This window comes from Elephas maximus, chromosome 24, assembly GCF_024166365.1.
Source record: "Elephas maximus indicus isolate mEleMax1 chromosome 24, mEleMax1 primary haplotype, whole genome shotgun sequence".
Lineage (NCBI taxonomy): Eukaryota > Metazoa > Chordata > Mammalia > Proboscidea > Elephantidae > Elephas > Elephas maximus.
Window position 1 is genome coordinate 14,600,741 of NC_064842.1, and position 21,351 is coordinate 14,622,091.

Consider the following 21,351-nt stretch of genomic DNA (forward strand, 5'->3'; position numbering starts at 1 on the left):
AGACATGTGTTTCTTAATTTCCAAGTTTAAAGGATTTTGCTGTTAATGTCTTTATAGTGTGGTAATGTAATTTGGGCTGTATGATGCAAAATCATTTGAAATTTATTGAGACTTGTATTATGGCTCAGTAATTGGATGATTTTCAAATTTGTTACGTGTGCTTTTACTCTTTGGGTCCTGATTTTGACTTTGATGGAAAAAAAAATTTCTCTTTATGAACCCTGAGTCTCATCACTAGGTAGATTGTCATATGTGGATATTGTAGTTGTCGACATCATATCTGATGTGATTTCTGTTCCTATAAGAACTGCTCTTGCCTCTGGCCTATTTTGTTCTGTCTTATTTGATTTATTTGAAGCCTATTCATTTGCAAGTTAAAGCTTTTTCTATCCTACATTGATTCTAGGCTAGATCTTTACTTAAGTTCTTTAGGCACAGTATACCTCCATGCAGTGCATCATCTTAATTTGGAGACTTTCTGTACCTTGTTAGATTTCCCGCAGTAATCAGAAAGAGGCTCCTTCTTTTTAGTTTATGAGGAATGCTGGTAGTTTACTTTTGGTGCTTAGTGAATGGTGACATTAATTTAACAACTCAGCCTACAAGTTCTGTTGACTTCCCTAGTTATTTTTGAGGATCCTCTCTGAGAAGGTGAGCTTAAAACTTATCATTATCTTTAGTATGGAATTTAAAATAAATTAAAATTGTATGTACATAAGCCCATCAATGTAAGAAGGAAAATCGTTGCCTTAAAGAAGGAGTTGGACAAAATAGAGACTGCCCAGAGAATAATAACGTAATGAAGGGTCTGGAAATTATTCTATAGACAAGAAACACTTGAAGGTAATAGGAATATTAAGCCTAGTGAAAAGGTAGGAAATGCATATGCAGTTTTGAATACCAATAGTTATAGCTGTCAAATTGCCTTTTATATTAAAAAATAATGTGAATGTGCTTTTCATATCCAGTTACTTCATAGTTACGTTCAGAAAAAAATATGGAGACGTATATACAGATAGAACTACTATGAATCAAGAGATGGACAAGGAAGAAAAAAACTTAAAAACAAGGTAAATAAGATGTAATAAACATAAAATATTTTTTAAAAAGTAAAATTTCAGCAATACATAGTGCTAAGCCATTCTGACAGTGAAAAACTAAAAATGTCATATGAAGATTGGTTGAGAGTGATGGAGTTTAGAAAACTAAGGCAAGTAGTTCCTGGCAAGATAGGAAAATTAACACTGGCTGTTGACTTCTTTCCCCAAACCAACCTTGGATATGCCAAAAAAAAAAAGTGAGAGGGAAGTTGATAGAGATGAGAAACTAGCCAACAACTGAGAAACCCCAAGAAGGCAAAAGGTGGTTGGTTCTAGGGGTGGACTATGGATAGGAAATGTCAGCTCAGAGCAGATGGAGAAGAAGTTTGGGAGACTGATGTGCTTTTTTCTTGTCCGTCTTCCTCTGGGTCTACCCATCGCTGCCAGCAAAACAGAAAAGCCGCACCACCAGCCAAATCAGTTGGGGGATGGAGAGCTATTATCACCTCAGCACTCAACGTGGGCCAAGGGTAGGAGGTGAATAAGTGGATAATTACAGGAGTGGACAGTCATGTCTACACCAGAGCATTGTCTTTCCCTCTGTCATTCTTCCATTCCTCTTTCCCTACAAGGCTGTGTGGTTACAATTAAGAAAAAGAGCAGTGCCCCAGGAGGAGGCACTATAGATTCCCTGAAGGAAAGGATCTCTCCTCTCTCTCTCTCTCTGTGTGTGTGTGTGTACGTGAGTAGGTAGGTAGGGTTGCTTGGGAGAGAAGAATGACAACAAAGGGGGAGCAGCTGTAGCCAGATCTCAGATATCAGTAGGTATAGCCGGAGGCTGTTGGTTGTTTCTTACTTCCATGTCTTTACAAGATAGATCTGGGATTAAGCAACAACCCTCATTACGTTCTACCAATTAAGACAGGATATGAGCTCACAGGGAAAAATGGATAAATTATTGGAAAAGCATACTCTTGGCTATGAGAGGTGGTAAGGGGATCTGAATTCTAACTGCTTCGTAAACAAACTTCCAGCCTACCTGATTTCAGCCCTCGTATACCCTACAACCTCTTTCAGAGGTTCGTGGTAGTGCTAATTCCTGAAACTTTCTGGATTTTACTTGGTGCTATCTTAGGTTCCAGCCTATACCAAATGCAGCAGAAATAATGGACCAGAAAGCACAAGAATTTAAGCATAATAAATACCCTCAAAGAAATGAGAAAATATTAATTTGAATCAGAAACTTTGAGCTCCTAAAATCAGTTGGAATACTGAGTATGAAAAATATCATAGTTTAAGAACAAACCAAACCTACATTGATGGGTTGAATAATAGAATGGACTGAGGTCAACAATCAATTAATCAGCTGTAAGATCAGGAAGAAAACCTTTCCAGAAAGTATTAGGAAGGAGTAAAGATCTGGAAAGAATGAGATAAAATTATGAGCCAAGAACAATCAAACTAGAAGTATAAAGTAGGAGTCCTTCCAGAAGAAAAGAAAAAAAAAAAAAGTATTGAAGGCAAGAAAATATTCGAAAATATTATTACTGGACTTCTATTTAAGCATGGTGGGTTGAACCACATTTCCTACTAAAATGACAGTTAAGGATTTGTTTTAGGCTGGGTTCTCCAGAGAAGCAAAACCAGTGTGTGTGTAATATATAGAGAGATTTGTATAAAGGGAATGACTCACGCAGTGTAGATATGGAAATTCCCAAGGCTGTGGGTCAGGCTTGAGGCTTCTCCTGACTCATAGAGCTGCAGATCCCAGTGAATCCGAGACGAAAGATGAGATAGCAGCCCTCTGGCTTACAGGCTGTGGAGGCTGATGAATCCCAAGATCGGCAGGTAAGCTGCTAGTTCAAGTCCCAAGAACCAGGGGTCATATAAACAAGAGCCAGCTGCAGGATCCACAGCAAGCAAAAGCCAGCAAGCCTTGCCAGAAAGTCCACCTATATTGAATGCAGGCAGCACCCCCAAGGAAGCTTCCTTTCAACTGATTGGCCTCACAACAGATCTCATCACGGAGGGGATGACATTAAATCAGATCTCATTATGGAAGTGAGTACATCATTAAAAAGCTGCCAGACTACATCACAACTGCTAAACCACCGAGGACCATGGCCCAGCCAAGTTGACACACAACCTTAACCATCACCGGATTAAAAAGAAATAAACCCACAAGAGAATGAGAGATGAGACAAAAGCAAGTTATAGATACTGGTGAAAACAGATGAATAAATGATTATTGATTTAGCAGAGCAGAGAGGGAGTGTCAGTAAGTGAAACCTAAAAGCAGGCTAATCTATGCTGCAGAACACTCTCCCCTAACCCCCACCAAATTCAGGAATTAGAAATTCCAGGTACCTCTGAAAGTGGCAGAGTAGCTGGGACTGAAACCAATAGGCTAAAAGTCTATATAAGAAGCAGTTAAAACCCAGATCCCCTTACCCACCTCTGACAGCCAAGAGACCATTCTTCCTTCACTTCATTAGATAAGAGGTTTACTGTCTAGACATACTAAACAGATTCTGGACATGAGAACACCAAGCACACCTGAAAATGGAACTACTATACTGAAATCAAGGTGACCTTTAATCTCTTTCCTGTTTGACTTTGAGAAAGCTTATAGCCAGAGGTAAGAAAATTCTTCGCTGGGAAAACTGACTAGCCAAAAGAAAAGATCTACAGATAATGAAATTGGGAGTATCCGAACAAGGCCCCAGATCATCTTACAGTGACAAACTCTGCCAATGCATGAAGAACCATTTCATCGCCATTTTAGTGCCGCATTCTTAAATATGAGCAAACAGCTCAAGATCATGAGACATTTGAGGAAAGTTTGTAGCATGATAGAAAACCAAAAACTAGGGCAGCTTGGAGGAAATAGGTAATGCAGGAAGAAGAAAAGTTATAAACAACGGTAACCACCACAAACCCATCATTAGCTCATCAGACAGATGAGAGAACAGTCATGTGAAACATTTGGGGAACAAAAAAATAGCTGTTGGAAATTAAATATATAATAGCAGAAATGAAAATTAAAAGAAGAGCTAAAAGACAAAGCTGAGGAAATTTCCCAGAAAGAAAAGTGAAAATACAGAGATGGAAAACAGGAGAGAAAGAAGAAAAGGGATACATAGAAAACACAAAACAAGGTGGCAGAAAAAATCCAAAATGTATGTGTAATCCCAAGAAATGGAAGTGGATTAAATTTTTTTTTGTTTTTTAAGTGTCTAACAGGAGGAAAAAAAAAAAAATGCGAGCTGTGGAAACATCCTGAAAAACAAAAGGATGCCAATAGATAAAAGTAAAAAGATGGAAAAACGTATGATACAAAGATTTATTCCTATAGTATCAAAAGAAAACTACTACGGTATCAGAAAAAAAAAAAAAAAGACATAAACATGTAACTCAAGATAAAACAGCTGTAGTCGAACTGGCCCCAACTCATGGCGACCCCACGTGTGTCAGAGAGGAACTGTGCTCCATAAAGCTTTGAAGGGCTGATTTTTCAGAAATAGATCACCTGGCCTTTCTTCCAAGGCAGCTCTGTGTGGACTCAAACCTCCAACCTTCCGGTTAGCAGCTGAACACATTAACTGTGTGCACCACTTAGAGACTCAAGATAAATAAGGCTACCATTTCATGATAAGAGGTTCAATTCCAAAGGTTATAACAGTTTTATATAGACCTGTGTTGTTATGGTATACCATGGAGTCTATTCCAAATCAAAGCGACACTATGTGACAGAGTAGAACCGCCCCCTAGGGTTTTCTAGACAGCCTGTCCTAGTCATGTCAAACACCCCGGTTTTAGGTCCGCATATACCACTAACACTCTCCCTCCCACCCACACACATACAAATCACTACCATTAGGCTCCGGCAGTTTTACAGATTAGTTTTAACAAACAGTCAAGAAGCAGATAATTCTACTCTTACACAGCATTGTTTATGGAACAGAAATAGAGAAAATAGTTCCTAACTCAATATGAGGTTAGTTTATACAACCTTCCAAGTCAGTTTAATTCATGAACTTAGAAGGAAAAACCCTAAACAAAATACTAGCCTACTAAGTACAGCAGTGTATAAAAAATGAATGATACATCAGGACCAAGTTGAGTTAATCTCAGAAATGCAAGGTTAGTTCAACATTAGAAAGTCCATCAGTACTGTTTACCACTAATAGGTTAAAGAAAGAAAAGCATTTGATAAACTTCAGTATCTATTAATGAAGAGAACACTTAGCCAACTACTTGATATAAGGGAATCTACCAAAACCCTAAGGCAAATACCACATCATGGCGAAGTGTTAAAAGCATTCCCTTTAAATTCAAAAACTTGGTCAAGGATACCTGCTATCGCCACTTCTGTTCAACATTCTATTGTAGATCCTAGTGCAATAAGGAAAAGAGATAAAAGTTTTGGAAAAAGGAGAATAAAACTGTAATCATTAACAGATGATGTAACTGCCTACAAAGAAAGTACAAAAGAATTACAAAGTGTTGTACTTAATAACTGAGTTTAGCAAAGCTAGGAGTCCCTGGGTAGTGCAAACGGGTAAGTGCTCAAATACCAACTGAAGGGGTCTCGGTTTGAACCCACCTGAGGAGCCTTGGAAGAAAGGCCTGGCAACCTGCTTCCGGAAAGTCACAGCTATGAAAACTATGAAGTGCATTTCTTCACTTCACACATGGGGTCATCATGAGTCAGAATTGACTTGACAACAATTGGTTTGGTTTTTAGCAAGGCTGCTAGATTAAGATCACTATACATAAATGAATTATGCTTCTATTTTTTTTTAGGGTAGCAGCAGACTGAAAATATAATTAAATCATTTATAATGGCAATAAAAAATAAGGTACCCAGGAAATATAATTTAAAAAAATGATGTTTGGCCTTGGGGAAAATTGATGCTGTGGTTAGGTGCCATTGAGTTGGTTCAGGCCCATAGCAACCTCATGTACAAAAGAATGAAATATGGCCCAGTCCTTTGCCATCCTCACAATTGCTATGTTTGAGCTCATTGTTGGAGACACTGTGTCAGTCCATCTCGTTGAGGGTCTTCCTCTTTTTCGCTCACTCTACTTTACCAAACATGCTGTCTTTCTCCAGGGGCCAGTCCATCCTGATAACATGTCCAAAGTATGTGAGATGAAGTCTTGCCATCCATGCCTCAAAGAGCTTTCTGGCTGTACTTCCTCTGAGACATATTTGTTTATTCTTCTGGCAGTCCATGGTATTTTCACTATTCTTTGACAACACCGTAATTTAAACGCATCGGTTCTTCTTCAGTCTTCCTTATTCATGGTGGAGAAAATTCTAAAAGTTTAATTGAAAGGCATTAAAGGAAACCTTAATAAATTGAGGTTCATGAATGGAAGGCCCTATATTTTAAGATGTCTATATTAAAAGATATTTTTCAATGACCTTTAATTCAGATGGATTTTGATGCCATGCAGTCCAATAGAAATGGCAGAACTCAACAAATTTACACAGAAAAGCCAAGAATATGTAAAACACTCCTTAAGCAGAAGAAAATATGAGAGATCTTGACTTACAGCTATAAAAGTTTATTATAAAGCCATAATAATTAAGTCAGTGTGTTATGGAAACGGATAGACAAATAAAGACCTCAGGGACAGACTATTGTATACATGGAATTTTTGAGCAACAACTGACTTGGTGTTACAGGTCAGTGAGGGAAAAGATGAGGAGTATTCAGTAACAGTTCTCAGACAACAGTATATCCTATGGGGGGAAAATAAATTGGTCTGCTGCACATGCCAGACCAAGAATCCAGGATTCAAGGACTTACCTATGAATTAAAACACTTGTGAAAGGCAACACTTTAAAACTGTTAGGAAAAATTTCAAGAAAATTTTGTCATCACCTGGGAGTAAGGAAAGATTTCTTAAATGAAACATAAAAAAACACAAACCATAAAAGAAAATATAGATAAATAATAACCCAGTGCCCAGTGCCAAATAATAATGTATGAAAATTACGAACTTCTGTTTATCAAGACACTATCAAGATGGCCCACCAAGCATCTGTCGATTTGTTGTCTTGAGGTGCCTTTCCTTTTGCTGGGGTGCTGGAAGCTATGCAAAGGCATTCGACTGTGTGGATCATAACAAGTTATGGATAATACTGTGAAGAATGGGACTTCCAGAACACTTAATTGTGCTCATGCGGAACCTGTACACAGACCAAGAGACAGTCGTTTGAATAGAACAAGGGAATACTATGTGGTTTAAAATCAGGAAAGGTGTGCGTCAGGGTTGTATCTTTTCACCACATTTATACAATATGTATGCTGAGCAAATCCGAGAAGCCAGACTATATGAAGACCACGACATCAGGATTGGAGGAAGCCTCATTAAAAACTTGCTATATGCAGATGACACAACCTTCGTTGCTGAAAGCGAGGAGGACTTGAAGCACTTACTGTTGAAAATCAAAGACTACAGCCTTCAGTATGGATTGCACCTCAACATGAAAAAAACAAAAATTCTTACAACTGGACCTAAAGCAACATCACAATAAACAGAGAAGATATTGAAGTTGTCAAGGATTTCGTTTTACTTGGATCCACAGTCAACACCCGTGGAAGCAGCAGTCCAGAAATCAGATGACATTTTGCGTTGGGCAAATCTGCTACAAAAGACTTCTTTCAGGTATTGAAAAGCAAAGATGTCACTTTTTATGGCCAAGATGTGTCTGACCCAAGCCATGATATTTTCAGTTGCCTCATTTGCATGTGAAAGCTAGATAATGACTAAGGAAGATCGGAGAAGAATTGATGCCTTTGGATTATGGTGTTGGTGAAGAATATTGAATGGACTGCCAGAAGAACAAACAAGTTTGTCTTGGAAGAAGTACAGCCAGAGTGCTCCTTAGAGGCGAGGATGACGAGACTTCATCTTAAGTACTTTGGACATGCTCTCAGGAGGGTCCAGTTCTTGGAGAAGGACATCATGCTTGGTAAAGCAGAGGGTCAGCAAAAAAGAGGAAGACTCTCAACGAGATGGATTGACATGGTGGCTGCACAATGGGCTCAAACATACCAAAGATGGTGAGGATGGCACAGGATTGGGAAGTGTTTGGTTTAGTCGGAGCTGACTTGACGGCAACTAACAACAGCAAACAACTGTTACAAAAAATACTACAAGTGGCTTTAAAGAACAGAAATTTATTTTCTCATGGCTTAGGAATCTGAAGTCTGAATTGAGGGCTTTGGCTCTAGAGGAAGGTCCTTTGTCTCAGTTTCTCATAGCTGCTGGCAATCCTTGGTCTTCATCTGCCTCAGACTTCACATGGAGCTCCTCTCAGCAGTGCCCATTCTGCTCTTTTTACAAAAGTTTAGGACCCACTCTACTCCAGTATGACCTCATTAGCATAAAAAAGAAAAGCTTTATTTCCAAACAGAGTCATATTTACAGATATAGGGGTTATTGTTTTGGGGAAATACAATTCAATCCTTAACAAATGCCTAATAAGCTATCCATGTGTAAGTTCAAAGAAGCTGTGTTTTATTTGTATTTGAAGAGAAGTATTACCTTATTCATCTGATAAAATATGTTTGTTATACCATTAGCCCTGGTGGCACAGTGGTTAAGAGCTCGGCTGCTAACCAAAAGGTTGGCCGTTCAAGTCCTTGGAAACCCCATGGGGCAGTTCTGCTCTGTCCTGTAGGGTTGCTATGAGTCGGAATCAACTCAATGGCAGCAGTGTTTTTTTTTTTTAAGGGTGCTTAACTGTTTACATCACTGAGGGAGGACCTTACTCTGTCACTATCTTAATGGGGTAGCGTTTCATCTTTTTAAATGAAATGAGGATTACTAAATCTCTTCCAGCTTTAAAATTTCAATGATAATTTATGATATTTATTTTCTTATGCAAATAACGGACGCATTTGGCATTTAACTAGACTCTCCATGTAAATATTTGAGATCTGCTTTTCAAAGTGTCTATCCAAAAATCACTTGAAAGGATAAGGTTTTGTAAAGTACAGAATAAGGATTTAATCTTCACATTATAGAGAATATACAGTATTTATTAAGTCTATGAAGCTATTTGAATTAAAACGAAAAATTTTAGGTAATATGCTAACAGCTCAGTATTTTATTGTTGTGATTGTTCATTTATCTTCTTAGAATTGTTTTCTCTGTCACATTAGACTTCCAAACCATGACGAGCAACATTATGACGTGCCCCCACCAGAGACTCAACCAGCTAAAATGGCAAAAAAGAGAACAGGGAAATACAAAACACTTAAAACATTTTCTGCATCCTTGAAGTCAGAGGAAACCGGAAAAATTTATCAAAATCAATATCCAGGTATGTTGATTTATGTTTTCTTTTAAGGAGCTGGAAAGAAGTTTTTCATAGCATTAAGTCAAGAAAAAAAAGTCAAGAAAGCCAGTGAAATATATTGAAATCCTAGAGTCCACTTTTTTTTTAATAACTTTTATTAAGCTTCAAGTGAACATTTACAAATCCAATCAGTCTGTCACCTATAAGTTTACATACATCTCACTCCCTACTCCCACTTGCTCTCCCCCTCTTGAGTCAGCCCTTTCAGTCTCTCCTTTCTTGACAATTTTGCCGGCTTCCCTCTCTCTCTATCCTCCCATCCCCCCTCCAGACAAGAGTTGCCAACACAATCTCAAGTGTCCACCTGATATAATTAGCTCACTCTTCATCACTGTCTCTCTCCCACCCGCTGACCAGTCCCTTTCATGTCTGATGAATTGTCCTCAGGGATGGTTCCTGTCCTGTGCCAACAGAAGGTCTGGGGAGCATGGCCGCCGGGATTCCTCCAGTCTCAGTCAGACCATTAAGTTTGGTCTTTTTATGAGAATTTGGGGTCTGTATCCCACTGATCTCCTGCTCCTTCAGGGGTCCTCTGCTGTGCTCCCTGTCAGGGCAGTCATCGATTGTGGCTGGGCACCAACTAGTTCTTCTGGTCTCCAGATGATGTAGGTCTCTGGTTCATGTGGCCCTTTCTGTCTCTTGGGCTCTTAGTTGTCCTGTGGCCTTGGTGTTCTTCATTTTCCTTTGCTCCAGGTGGGTTGAGACCAATTGCTGCATCTCAGATGGCCGCTTGTTAGCATTTAAGACCCCAGACGCCACATTTCAAAGTGGGATGCGGAATGTTTTCATAATAGAATTATTTTGCCAATTGACTTAGAAGTCCCTGCAAACCATGTTCCCCAGACCCCCGCACTTGCTCCGCTGACCTTTGAAGCATTCATTTTATCCCAGAAACTTCTTTGCTTTTGGTCCAGTCCCATTGAGCTGACCTTCCATGTATTGAGTGTTGTCTTTCCCTTCACCTAAAGCAGTTCTTATCTACTGATTAATCAATAAAAAACCCTCTCCCACCCTACCTCCCTCCCCGCCTCGTAACCACAAAAGTATGTGTTCTTCTCAGGTTTACTATTTCTCAAGATCTTATAGTAGTGGTCTTATACAATATTTGTCCTTTTTCCTCTGACTAATTTCGCTCAGCATAATGCCTTCCAGGTTCCTCCATGTTATGAAATGTTTCAGAGATTCGTCACTGTTCTTTATCGATGTGTAGTATTCCATTGTGTGAATATACCACAATTTATTTACCCATTCATCCGTTGATGGACACCTTGGTTGCTTCCAACTTTTTGCTATTGTAAACAGAGCTGCAGTAAACATGGGTGTGCATATATCTGTTTGTATGAAGGCTCTTGTATCTCTAGGGTGTATTCCTAGGAGTGGGATTTCTGGGTTGTATGGTAGTTCTATTTCTAACTGTTTGAGATAATGCCAGATGGATTTCCAAAGTGGTTGTACCATTTTACATTCCCACCAGCAGTGTATGAGAGTTCCAATCTCTCCGCAGCCTCTCCAACATTTATTATTTTGTGTTTTTTGGATTAATGCCAGCCTTGCTGGTGTGAGATGGAATCTCATCGTAGTTTTAATTTGCATTTCTCTAATGGCTAATGATCGAGAGCATTTTCTCATGTATCTGTTGGCTGCCTGAACATCTTCTTTAGTGAAATGTGTGTTCATATCCTTTGCCCACTTCTTGATTGGGTTGTTTGTCTTTTTGTGGTTGAGTTTTGACAGAATCATGTAGATTTTAGAGATCAGGCGCTGGTCGGAGATGTCATCGCTGAAAATTCTTTCCCAGTCTGTAGGTGGTCTTTTTACTCTTTTGGAGAAGTCTTTAGATGAGCATAGGTGTTTGATTTTTAGGAGCTCCCAGTTATCGGGTTTCTCTTCATCATTTTTGGTAATGTTTTGTATTCTGTTTATACCTTGTATTAGGGCTCCTAGGGTTGTCCCAATTTTTTCTTCCATGATCTTTATCGTTTTAGTCTTTATGTTTAGGTCTTTGATCCACTTGGAGTTAGTTTTTGTGCATGGTGTGAGGTATGGGTCCTGTTTCATTTTTTTGCAAATGGATATCCAGTTATGCCAGCACCATTTGTTAAAAAGGCTATCTTTTCCCCAGTTAATTGACACTGGTCCTTTGTCAAATATCAGCTGCTCATACGTGGATGGATCTATGTCTGGGTTCTCAATTCTGTTCCATTGGTCTATGTGTCTGTTGTTGTACCAATACCAGGCTGTTTTGACTACTGTGGCTGTATAATAGGTTCTGAAGTCAGGTAAGGTGAGGCCTCCCACTTTCTTCTTCTTTTTCAGTAGTGCTTTGCTTATCCGGGGCTTCTTTCCCTTCCATATGAAATTGGTGATTTGTTTCTCTATCCCCTTAAAATATGACATTGGAATTTGGATCGGAAGTGCGTTAAATGTATAGATGGCTTTTGGTAGAATAGACATTTTTACTATGTTAAGTCTTCCTATCCATGAGCAGGGTATGTTTTTCCACTTCAGTATGTCCTTTTGAATTTCTTGTAGTAGAGCTTTGTAGTTTTCTTTGTATAGGTCTTTTACATCCTTGGTAAGATTTATTCCTAAGTATCTTATCTTCTTGGGGGCTACTGTGAATGGTATTGATTTGGTTATTTCCTCTTCGGTGTTCTTTTTGTTCATGTAGAGGAATCTAAGTGATTTTTGTATGTTTATTTTATAACCTGAGACTCTGCCAAACTCTTCTATTAGTTTCAGTAGTTTTCTGGAGGATTCCTTAGGGTTTTCTGTGTATATAATCATGTCATCTGCAAATAGTGATAACTTTACTTCTTCCTTGCCAATCCGGATACATTTTATTTCTTTGTCTAGCCTAATTGCCCTGGCTAAGACTTCCAACACGATGTTGAATAAGAGCAGTGATAAAGGGCATCCTTGTCTGGTTCCCGTTCTCAAGGGAAATGCTTTCAGGTTCTCTCCATTTAGAGTGATATTGGCTGTTGGCTTTGCATAGATGCCCTTTATTATGTTGAGGAATTTTCCTTCAATTCCTATTTTGGTCAGAGTTTTTATCATGAATGGGTGTTGGACTTTGTCAAATGCCTTTTCTGCATCAATTGATAAGATCATGTGGTTTTTGTCTTTTGTTTTATTTATATGGCGGATTACATTAATGGTTTTTCTGATATTAAACCAGCCTTGCATACCTGGTATAAATCCCACTTGATCAGGGTGAATTATTTTTTTGACGTGTTGTTGGATTCTATTGGCTAGAATTTTGTTGAGGATTTTTGCATCAATGTTCATGAGGGATATAGGTCTATAATTTTCTTTTTTTGTGATGTCTTTACCTGGTTTTGGTATCAGGGAGATGGTGGCTTCATAGAATGAGTTGGGTAGTATTCCGTCATTTTCTATGCTTTGGAATACCTTTAGTAGTAGTGGTGTTAACTCTTCTCTGAAAGTTTGGTAGAACTCTGCAGTGAAGCCGTCCGGGCCAGGGCTTTTTTTTGTTGGGAGTTTTTTGATTACCGTTTCAATCTCTTTTTTTGTTATGGGTCTATTTAGTTGTTCTACTTCTGAATGTGTTAGTTTAGGTAGGTAGTGTTTCTCCAGGAATTCATCCATTTCTTCTAGGTTTTCAAATTTGTTAGAGTACAATTTTTCATAATAATCTGATATGATTCTTTTAATTTCAGTTGGGTCTGTTGTGATGTGGCCCTTCTCGTTTCTTATTCGGGTTATTTGTTTCCTTTCCTGTATTTCTTTAGTCAGTCTAGCCAATGGTTTATGAATTTTGTTAATTTTTTCAAAGAACCAGCTTTTGGCTTTGTTAATTCTTTCCATTGTTTTTCTGTTCTCTAATTCATTAAGTTCAGCTCTAATTTTTATTATTTGTTTTCTTCTGGTGCCTGATGGATTCTTTTGTTGCTCACTTTCTATTTGTTCAAGTTGTAGGGACAGTTCTCTGATTTTGGCTCTTTCTTCTTTTTGTATATGTGCATTTATTGATATAAATTGGCCTCTGAGCACTGCTTTTGCTGTGTCCCAGAGGTTTTGATAGGAAGTATTTTCATTCTCGTTGCTTTCTATGAATTTCCTTATTCCCTCCTTGATGTCTTCTATAACCCAGTCTTTTTTCAGGAGGGTATTGTTCATTTTCCAAGTATTTGATTTCTTTTCCCTAGTTTTTCTGTTATTGATCTCTAGTTTTATTGCCTTGTGGTCTGAGAAGATGCTTTGTAATATTTCGATGTTTTGGACTCTGCAAAGGTTTGTTTTATGACCTAATATGTGGTCTATTCTAGAGAATGTTCCGTGTGCGCTAGAAAAAAAAGTATATTTTGCAGCAGTTGGGTGGAGAGTTCTGTATAAGTCAATGAGGTCAAGTTGGTTGATTGTTGTAATTAGATCTTCCGTGTCTCTGTTGAGCTTCTTACTGGATGTCCTGTCCTTCTCCGAAAGTGGTGTGTTGAAGTCTCCTACTATAATTGTGGAGGTATCTATCTCGCTTTTCAATTCTGTTAAAATTTGATTTATGTATCTTGCAGCCCTGTCATTGGGTGCATAAATATTTAATATGGTTATGTCTTCCTGATCAATTGTCCCTTTTATCATTATATAGTGTCCTTCTTTATCCTTTGTGGTGGATTTAAGTCTAAAGTCTATTTTGTCAGAAATTAATATTGCTACTCCTCTTCTTTTTTGCTCATTGTTTGCTTGATATACTTTTTTCCATCCTTTGAGTTTTAGTTTGTTTGTGTCTCTAAGTCTAAGGTGTGTCTCTTGTAGGCAGCATATAGATGGATCGTGTTTCTTTATCCAGTCTGTGACTCTCTGTCTCTTTATTGGTGCATTTAGTCCATTTACATTCAGGGTAATTATAGATAAATAAGTTTTTAGTGCTGTCATTTTGATGCCTTTTTATGTGTGTTGTTGACAATTTCATTTTTCCACATACTTTTTTGTGCTGAGGCGTTTTTCTTAGTAAATTGTGAGATCCTCATTTTCATAGCGCTTGACTTTATGTTAGTTGAGTCGTTACGTTTTTCTTGGTTTTTATCTTGAGTTACAGAGTTGTTATACCTTTTTGTGGTTACCTTATTATTTACCCCTATTTTTCTAAGTAAAAACCTAACTTGTATTGTTCTATATCGCCTTGTATCACTCTCCATATGGCAGTTCATTGCCTCCTGTATTTAGTCCCTCTTTTTGATTATTGTGATCTTTTACCTGTTGACTTCCATGATTCCCTGTTATGTGTATTTTTTTTTTTAATTAATCTTAATTTGTTTGTTTTTGTGATTTCCCTATTTGAGTTGATATCAGGACGTTCTGTTTTGTGACCTTGTGTTGTGCTGATATCTGATATTATTGGTTCTCTGACCAAACAATATCCTTTAGTATTTCTTGTAGCTTTGGTTTGGTTTTTGCAAATTCTCTAAACTTGTGTTTGTCTGTAAATATCCTAATTTCGCCTTCATATTTCAGAGAGAGTTTTGCTGGATATATGATCCTTGGCTGGCAGTTTTTCTCCTTCAGTGTTCTGTATATGTCGTCCCATTCCCTTCTTGCCTGCATGGTTTCTGCTGAGTAGTCAGAACATATTCTTATTGATTCTCCCTTGAAGGAAACCTTTCTTTTCTCCCTGGCTGCTTTTAAAATTTTCTCTTTATCTTTGGTTTTGGTGAGTTTGATGATAATATGTCTTGGTGTTTTTCTTTTTGTATCAATCTTAAATGGGGTTCGATGAGCATCTTGGATAGATATCCTTTCGTCTTTCATGATGTCGGGGAAGTTTTCTGTCAGGAGTTCTTCAACTATTTTCTCTGTGTTTTCTGTCCCCCCTCCCTGTTCTGGGACTCCCATCACCCGCAGGCTATCCTTCTTGATAGAGTCCCACATAATTCTTAGGTTTCCTCATTTTTTTTAATTCTTTTATCTGATTTTTTTTCAGCTATGTTGGTGTTGATTCCCTGGTCCTCCAGATGTCCCAGTCTGCATTCTAATTGCTCGAGTCTGCTCCTCTGACTTCCTAGTGCGTTGTCTAATTCTGTTATTTTATTGTTAATCTTTTGGATTTCTACATGTTGTCTCTCTATGGATTCTTGCAACTTATTAATTTTTCCAGTATGTTCTTGAATAATCTTTTTGAGTTCTTCAACAGTTTTATCGGTGTGTTCCTTGGCTTTTTCTGCAGTTATCCTAATTTCATTTGTGATATCATTAAGCATTCTGTAAATTAGTTTTTTATATTCTGTGTCTGATAATTCCAAGATTGTATCTTCATTTGGGAAAGATTTTGATTCTTTTGTTTGGGGGGTTGGAGAAGCTGTCATGGTCTGCTTCTTTAAGTGGTTTGATATGGATTGTTATCTCCGAGCCATCACTGGGAAACTAGTTTTTCCAGAAAATCCTCTAAAAAAAAAAATGCAGTGAGATCCCTATCAGAGTTCTCCCTCTGGCTCAGGCTATTCAGATGTTAATGAAGCCGCCTGGGGCGGGTGGGGGAGGGAACAGAGAGATAGGAGGGTAGCACCTCAGAATATAGCCAGAGTTGCTTGTCTTGCTTGGAATGACTATTATATCTGAGATTCCCGCGGGGCGCGTCGCCTATGTGTGCTGGCTGTGTGGAGATTGCCCCCGGGGGGTCTGGCCCGCTGGAGTCACGGTCAGATCCTCTGCTTCCAGCCCCACGCCCAGCGTCAAGGCTCCCCTACTGGGACGGTGCACTCTCGACTCCAAAATCAGTTGCTGCCTCCCGGAGAATTCTCGTCCCTCCAGCGGCGTGGCCGTGCCGCCTCCGAGAGCCAGTTGGGCCTCCTCCCGGGGTTAGTTCAGATGGGTGGAGCAGCTCCCCGTGCTTGTGCCGTAACCGAGTGTCCCGGCTGGGATGCTGTTCTCCCCGCTCCAATACCAGTTGCTGCCTCCCGGGGACTTCTCCTACCGGCTGCGTCCCACGCCGCCTGCGCGACCCGGCTGGTCCCCTTCCCAGGGTTAGTTCAGGGGGGTGGAGCAACTCTCCGTGTTTATGCCGTACCTGCATCCAGTCCAAATCCCTGCGGGACGGTTCCCCAGCTCGGACGCTGCTCTTTCTGCTCCAAGACCAGTCACTGCCTCCTGGGGACTTCTCCTACCGGCTGTGTCCCACGCCGCCCGTGGAACCAGCTGGTCCCCCTCCCGGGGTTAGTTCAGAGGGGTGGAGCAGCTCTCTGTGCTTGTGCCGTACCTGACTGGTACGCTGGCTTCAGGCTCTGGAAACAATCGCTGCTTCCCCGTATTAGTTCATTCTCCGTCTCTAAATCTGTGTTTGTTGTTCAGGGTTCGTAGATTGTTATGTATGTGATTAGAGTCTACTTTTAAAATATGAAATTTGGTACTTTACTAATTTTATCAGTCATAGTAATTAACAATGTTAGTCCAAAACTTGTCAGATACGAAGCTTGCCTCTTAAAGGGAATGTAATCTAAATATTGATAGTAATAATAAAGATAACAACAGTGATACCACCACCAAGAATATCTGACATTTCTGTGGCAATTCTAGTTCACATCACTGTCAGGCATATCATCTGATTTTTTTGTGCGGTAAAGACCCTAAATGTGGGTCAACATGTCAACATTCCCTTATGTCCCCAGTGCCTTATGGCTGTATTGTCCCTACTCCTTTGTTGCCCCTGTCTACCCATGTCCTGTTTATGCCTCTACATACCTCCATTTTTTAAGTCTTCCTTCTCCCATCCCAAATTCTACCATTTCTAGTATTTTAATTTTTTTGACCAAGCTTCCTTTTTTATCTAGCTCTTCCACATTTTCATAAGGGTTACTCTTTGGTCTCTGCTTTTGTCTTCTTTTTGGCTCAGCCATTTTGTTACCAATATCTTCAAATCCATTTTCCTATTTCTTTCTTTTGCACCTAGATTGGCAAAACTTCAACTCTAATCAGTCCAATTGTTGATTTTCTCTGCTTTAGCACTTGGGCTGGTAAGCCATTTTGCGGAAAACTTGCACAATCATGTCTGTTAGTTTCTTTTCCTAACTAGCAGCCTCCAGCATTAGTGGAGCACTCAGTGCTGACGAATGCTCATTTTATGGATTCCTTTAACGTTCCCATTGCTCACAAAGTCTATTAAAATTTTAACAACCTAACCTAAAACCTCTCTTATTATGCCTCCTGCTTTACCAGATGGAAACATCTAACTTCCAGCTCCCCAGCTCCATCTGCATACAGTACTTGTCTCAGAGGTGTTACTGTTCCTCCTCTCCCTTAAGGTAAATCCCACCACCTCACTTCTGAAGCTCCTCTTCTGCCATGTCCTTGGGAACTTTGGGCTCATCAGTTGTCTTCTGTCATCTTCCTTTCCACTGGCTTTTTTCTGTCACCACATAAACATGCTACATGCTTAAGGCTTACACATCTTAAACAAAACAATCTGGAAGCATCTTTAGTCCTGTGTACTTTTATATTACAATTACCGCTATATGATCAGGACTCCTGAAAGACTAGGCGAGACTCCCTACCTTTTTTCCTGTTACATTACCCATAATTATGTAGCTCAATGCTTTGTATTATGTAAATATTTATTAAATGAAAGAGGAGACCAAATAAAATTTATCTGCTTCTACAGAGCCCTATTTTCAATAATTTCCCATTCTTTTGTGTACTGAAAATCCACCTATTAGGTAAGTCTTAGAAGAAATGTGAGCAATAGGCTTTGTTACTCACCTGCACTTGTATCTGAACATTTTCTGTGCTTAGTTACCAAATGGTAGTTAATAAAAAGGGTTTTGTTGTATACTTATTTTGTATGAGGATATACATTTTGAAGATTTATCATGATAATAAAATCAAGCACTAATTACCAGTAAGCACTTACTATGTGCTTTACATGTATTAAGAAATTTAATCCTCACAGCAGCAACCCTATGAGGCTGTTACTACTACACTTCGCATTTTAAAGGTGAGGAAAACAAGGCAGACAGATAGCTTACAAACTCACAGAGCTGGGCGTGGTAAAGCCGGTGTCTGAGACTGGACTCCAGGCAATGTGGCTCAGAACCTGTGCTCTTTGTCACTACCTTATACTGCTTCATGTAATGATTGACTGTACTACTTGGTATGTGGAGTTCCTGTGGTACGATTTACAGTCCATGCTGGTCATTCAGTTAATGAAGGTTTTCTTTTCAGATTACGTTAAAGAAAATATAACTCAACAACCTGTAGTTGCTGCAGAACCAGATTGCCGTAAGAAGAAAGATAAATCAATCGGAAAAAAGAATCAAACTCTTGCGTGTTCAAAAGTGGTGAAATCCAGGCATGTGTCATATGATAGAACAGGTGTGTAGTATCACTGAACCACGTCGTTTAGAAGACATTACACTTTTTCAAATTAGTTTGTGGCTTTGTGTGCTTATATTGGACACTAACTTTGGAAGAAACAGTCACACTGAATTTTAAGTGTGTGGTCGCTTAAGAATGGTTAAGAATTTTTAAAAAATCCTTTTTGAAAAGCTAAAATGTTCATTAGACTGAAAAATTGACAAACACTGTTCAATGCCTGTCTTCTTAATTAAGAACAATTCCTGAAGGTTTTCGTTATGAAACTATAAGATAAAGCTGTGTGGTTTTGTTTTATCCTTATTGTATAATTTGATGCTATTACTTTATTTCGAAGTGTTATGTCCTTGTCTGACAGAGTTTAAATCCCCAGATAAATAGTATATTTAATTAAACAGATTTTCCACCGCTAACATTTTCCTGTTATTTCTCTAAACCTGAAATTCTTATTTGTATTAATATTTTTAGTTCTATAGTTTTCCTTTTTTAGGAATCTTTTCTGTTTTCTGTTGAAATACCATGGGCCAGAGATAGATTTATCATAAAGTCATTGAAGTTTAAGCTCAGGGTTCTTCACTTACAGAGGCTTCTTCTTTTCCTCAAAGAAGATCCCCCAGACTGTAAATACCTCAGATACCAGGAAACCTGCATAGATGTGGTAAAAAAAAAAAACTTTTTTTTTTTTTTTTTTGACAGACTTTAAAGTAGCCCCATGATCCAGACTTCCTGGTGTTCAAGCTATAATGTAATCCTCTCCCTTTGAGCATGGGCACGACCTGTGACTGCTTCTAACCAATAGAATATGGCGAAGATGATGGCATGTCACTTCCATGATTATGTTATATGAGACTGTCTTGCTAGCAGACTCCATCTTGAGTCTCTCCTTTGCTGGCTTTGAAGATGCAAGTTGCTGTGACTCTTACTGTCACAAGGAAATATGTTCTGCTGACAATCTGAGGGAACTTATTTAAATTAGCACAGTGTTTTCAAGGTTCATTCATGTCATAACATGCATCAGAATTTTATTTCTCTTTATGCCTGAATAATATTCTATTGTATGTATATACCATATTTTGTTTATCCATTCATCTGTTGTTGGGTACTCCACCTTTTGGCTATTGTGAATAATGCTGCAGTGGACATTGGTGTACAGTATCTGTCTGAGTCTGTGCTTTCAGTCCTTTGAGTATATAGCCAGGAATGGAATTGTTGAGTCATGTGGTAATTCCATGTTTAACTTTTTGAGAAAACACCAAACAGTTTTCCACAGTGGCTGTACCATTTTACATTCCCACCAGCAATGGATGAAAGTTACAGTTTCTCCAAATCATGCTGACACTTGTTATTTTCTATTTGTTTTTGTTTTATTTTGTTTGATAATAACCAGCCTAGTGGATTTTAAGTAGTATCTCATTTTGGTTTTTATTTGCATTTCCTTAATGACTAATGATGTTGAACATTTTTTTCATGTGTTTATTGGTTATTTTTATATCTTCTTTGGAGAAATGTCTGTTTGCCCATTTTTTAACGGGTTGTTTCAGTTGTAGGAATTCTTTATATATTCTAGATACTAAATTCTTATCAGATATATGATTTTCAAATATTTCTCCCATTCTGTAGGTTGTCTTTTCACTTTCTTGATAGTGCCATTTGATGCACAAAGGTTTTAAATTTTGTTGAAGTCCAACTTACTATTTTTTATTTTATTACTCAAGCTTTTGGTGATAGATCTAAAAAATCCATTGCCAAATACAAGGTCTTAAAAATTCACCCCTATGTTTTCTTCTAGAAGTTTTATGGTTTTAGCTCTTATGTTAGGGTCATTGATCAATTTTGAGTTAATTTTCATATGTGGCATGAGGTAGAGGTGTCCAACTTCATTCTGCATGTGGAAATCCAGTTGCCCCAGCACCAATTGTTGAAAAGGCTATTTTTTTTCCTATTGGATGGACTTGTCACCCTTGTTGAAAATCATTTGACCATAGATGTATGGGTTTATTTCTGCACTCAATTTTATTCCATTGGTCTAAATGTCTATCCCTATACTAATACCACAGGGTTGATTAGTGTAGTTTTATAGTACATTTTGAAATGGGGAGTGTGAGTCTTGCTACTTTGCTCTTCTTTTTCAAGATTGTTTTGGCTATTTGAGGACCCTTGCAATTCTATGTGAATTAGAAGGTCACTTTTTCCATTTCGGAAACCCTGGTGGCGTAGTGGTTAAGTGCTACAGCTGCTAACCAAGAGGTTGGCAGTTCGAATCCAGCAGGTGCTCCTTAGAAACTGTGGGGCAGTTCTACTCTGTACTGTAGGGTTGCTATGAGTTGAAATCGACTTGACGGCAGTGGGTTTGGCTTTCTTTTGGTTTTCCATTTCTGCAAAAAAGGCTGTTGGAATTTTGATAGGGATTGCATTGAATCTGTATGTTACCCTAGGTGGTATTGAAATCTTAACAATATTAATCTTTAAATGCGTGAACACAGCAGATCTTTCCATTTATTTGTTTTTTAAGTTTCTTTCATCGATGTTTTATATTTTTCACTGTACAAATCTCTTACCTCCTTATTATGCCTAGGTATAGTCTTCCTAGGTATTTTATTCTTTTAAATG

General features: G+C 38.5%; 1 protein-coding gene across 1 annotated transcript in view; it reads left to right on the forward strand.

Moving 5' to 3' along the window:
• Positions 1 to 1,385: 1,385 nt before the first annotated feature.
• DNAH14 (dynein axonemal heavy chain 14) overlaps positions 1,386 to 21,351 on the forward strand; it is a 379,927-nt gene continuing 359,961 nt past the window's right edge. Inside the window, exons 1-3 of the mRNA XM_049867924.1 lie at positions 1,386 to 1,570; positions 9,224 to 9,384; positions 18,592 to 18,741. Of these exons, the coding sequence (XP_049723881.1) occupies positions 1,386 to 1,570; positions 9,224 to 9,384; positions 18,592 to 18,741 (496 nt within the window). The remainder of the gene's footprint in view (positions 1,571 to 9,223; positions 9,385 to 18,591; positions 18,742 to 21,351) is intronic.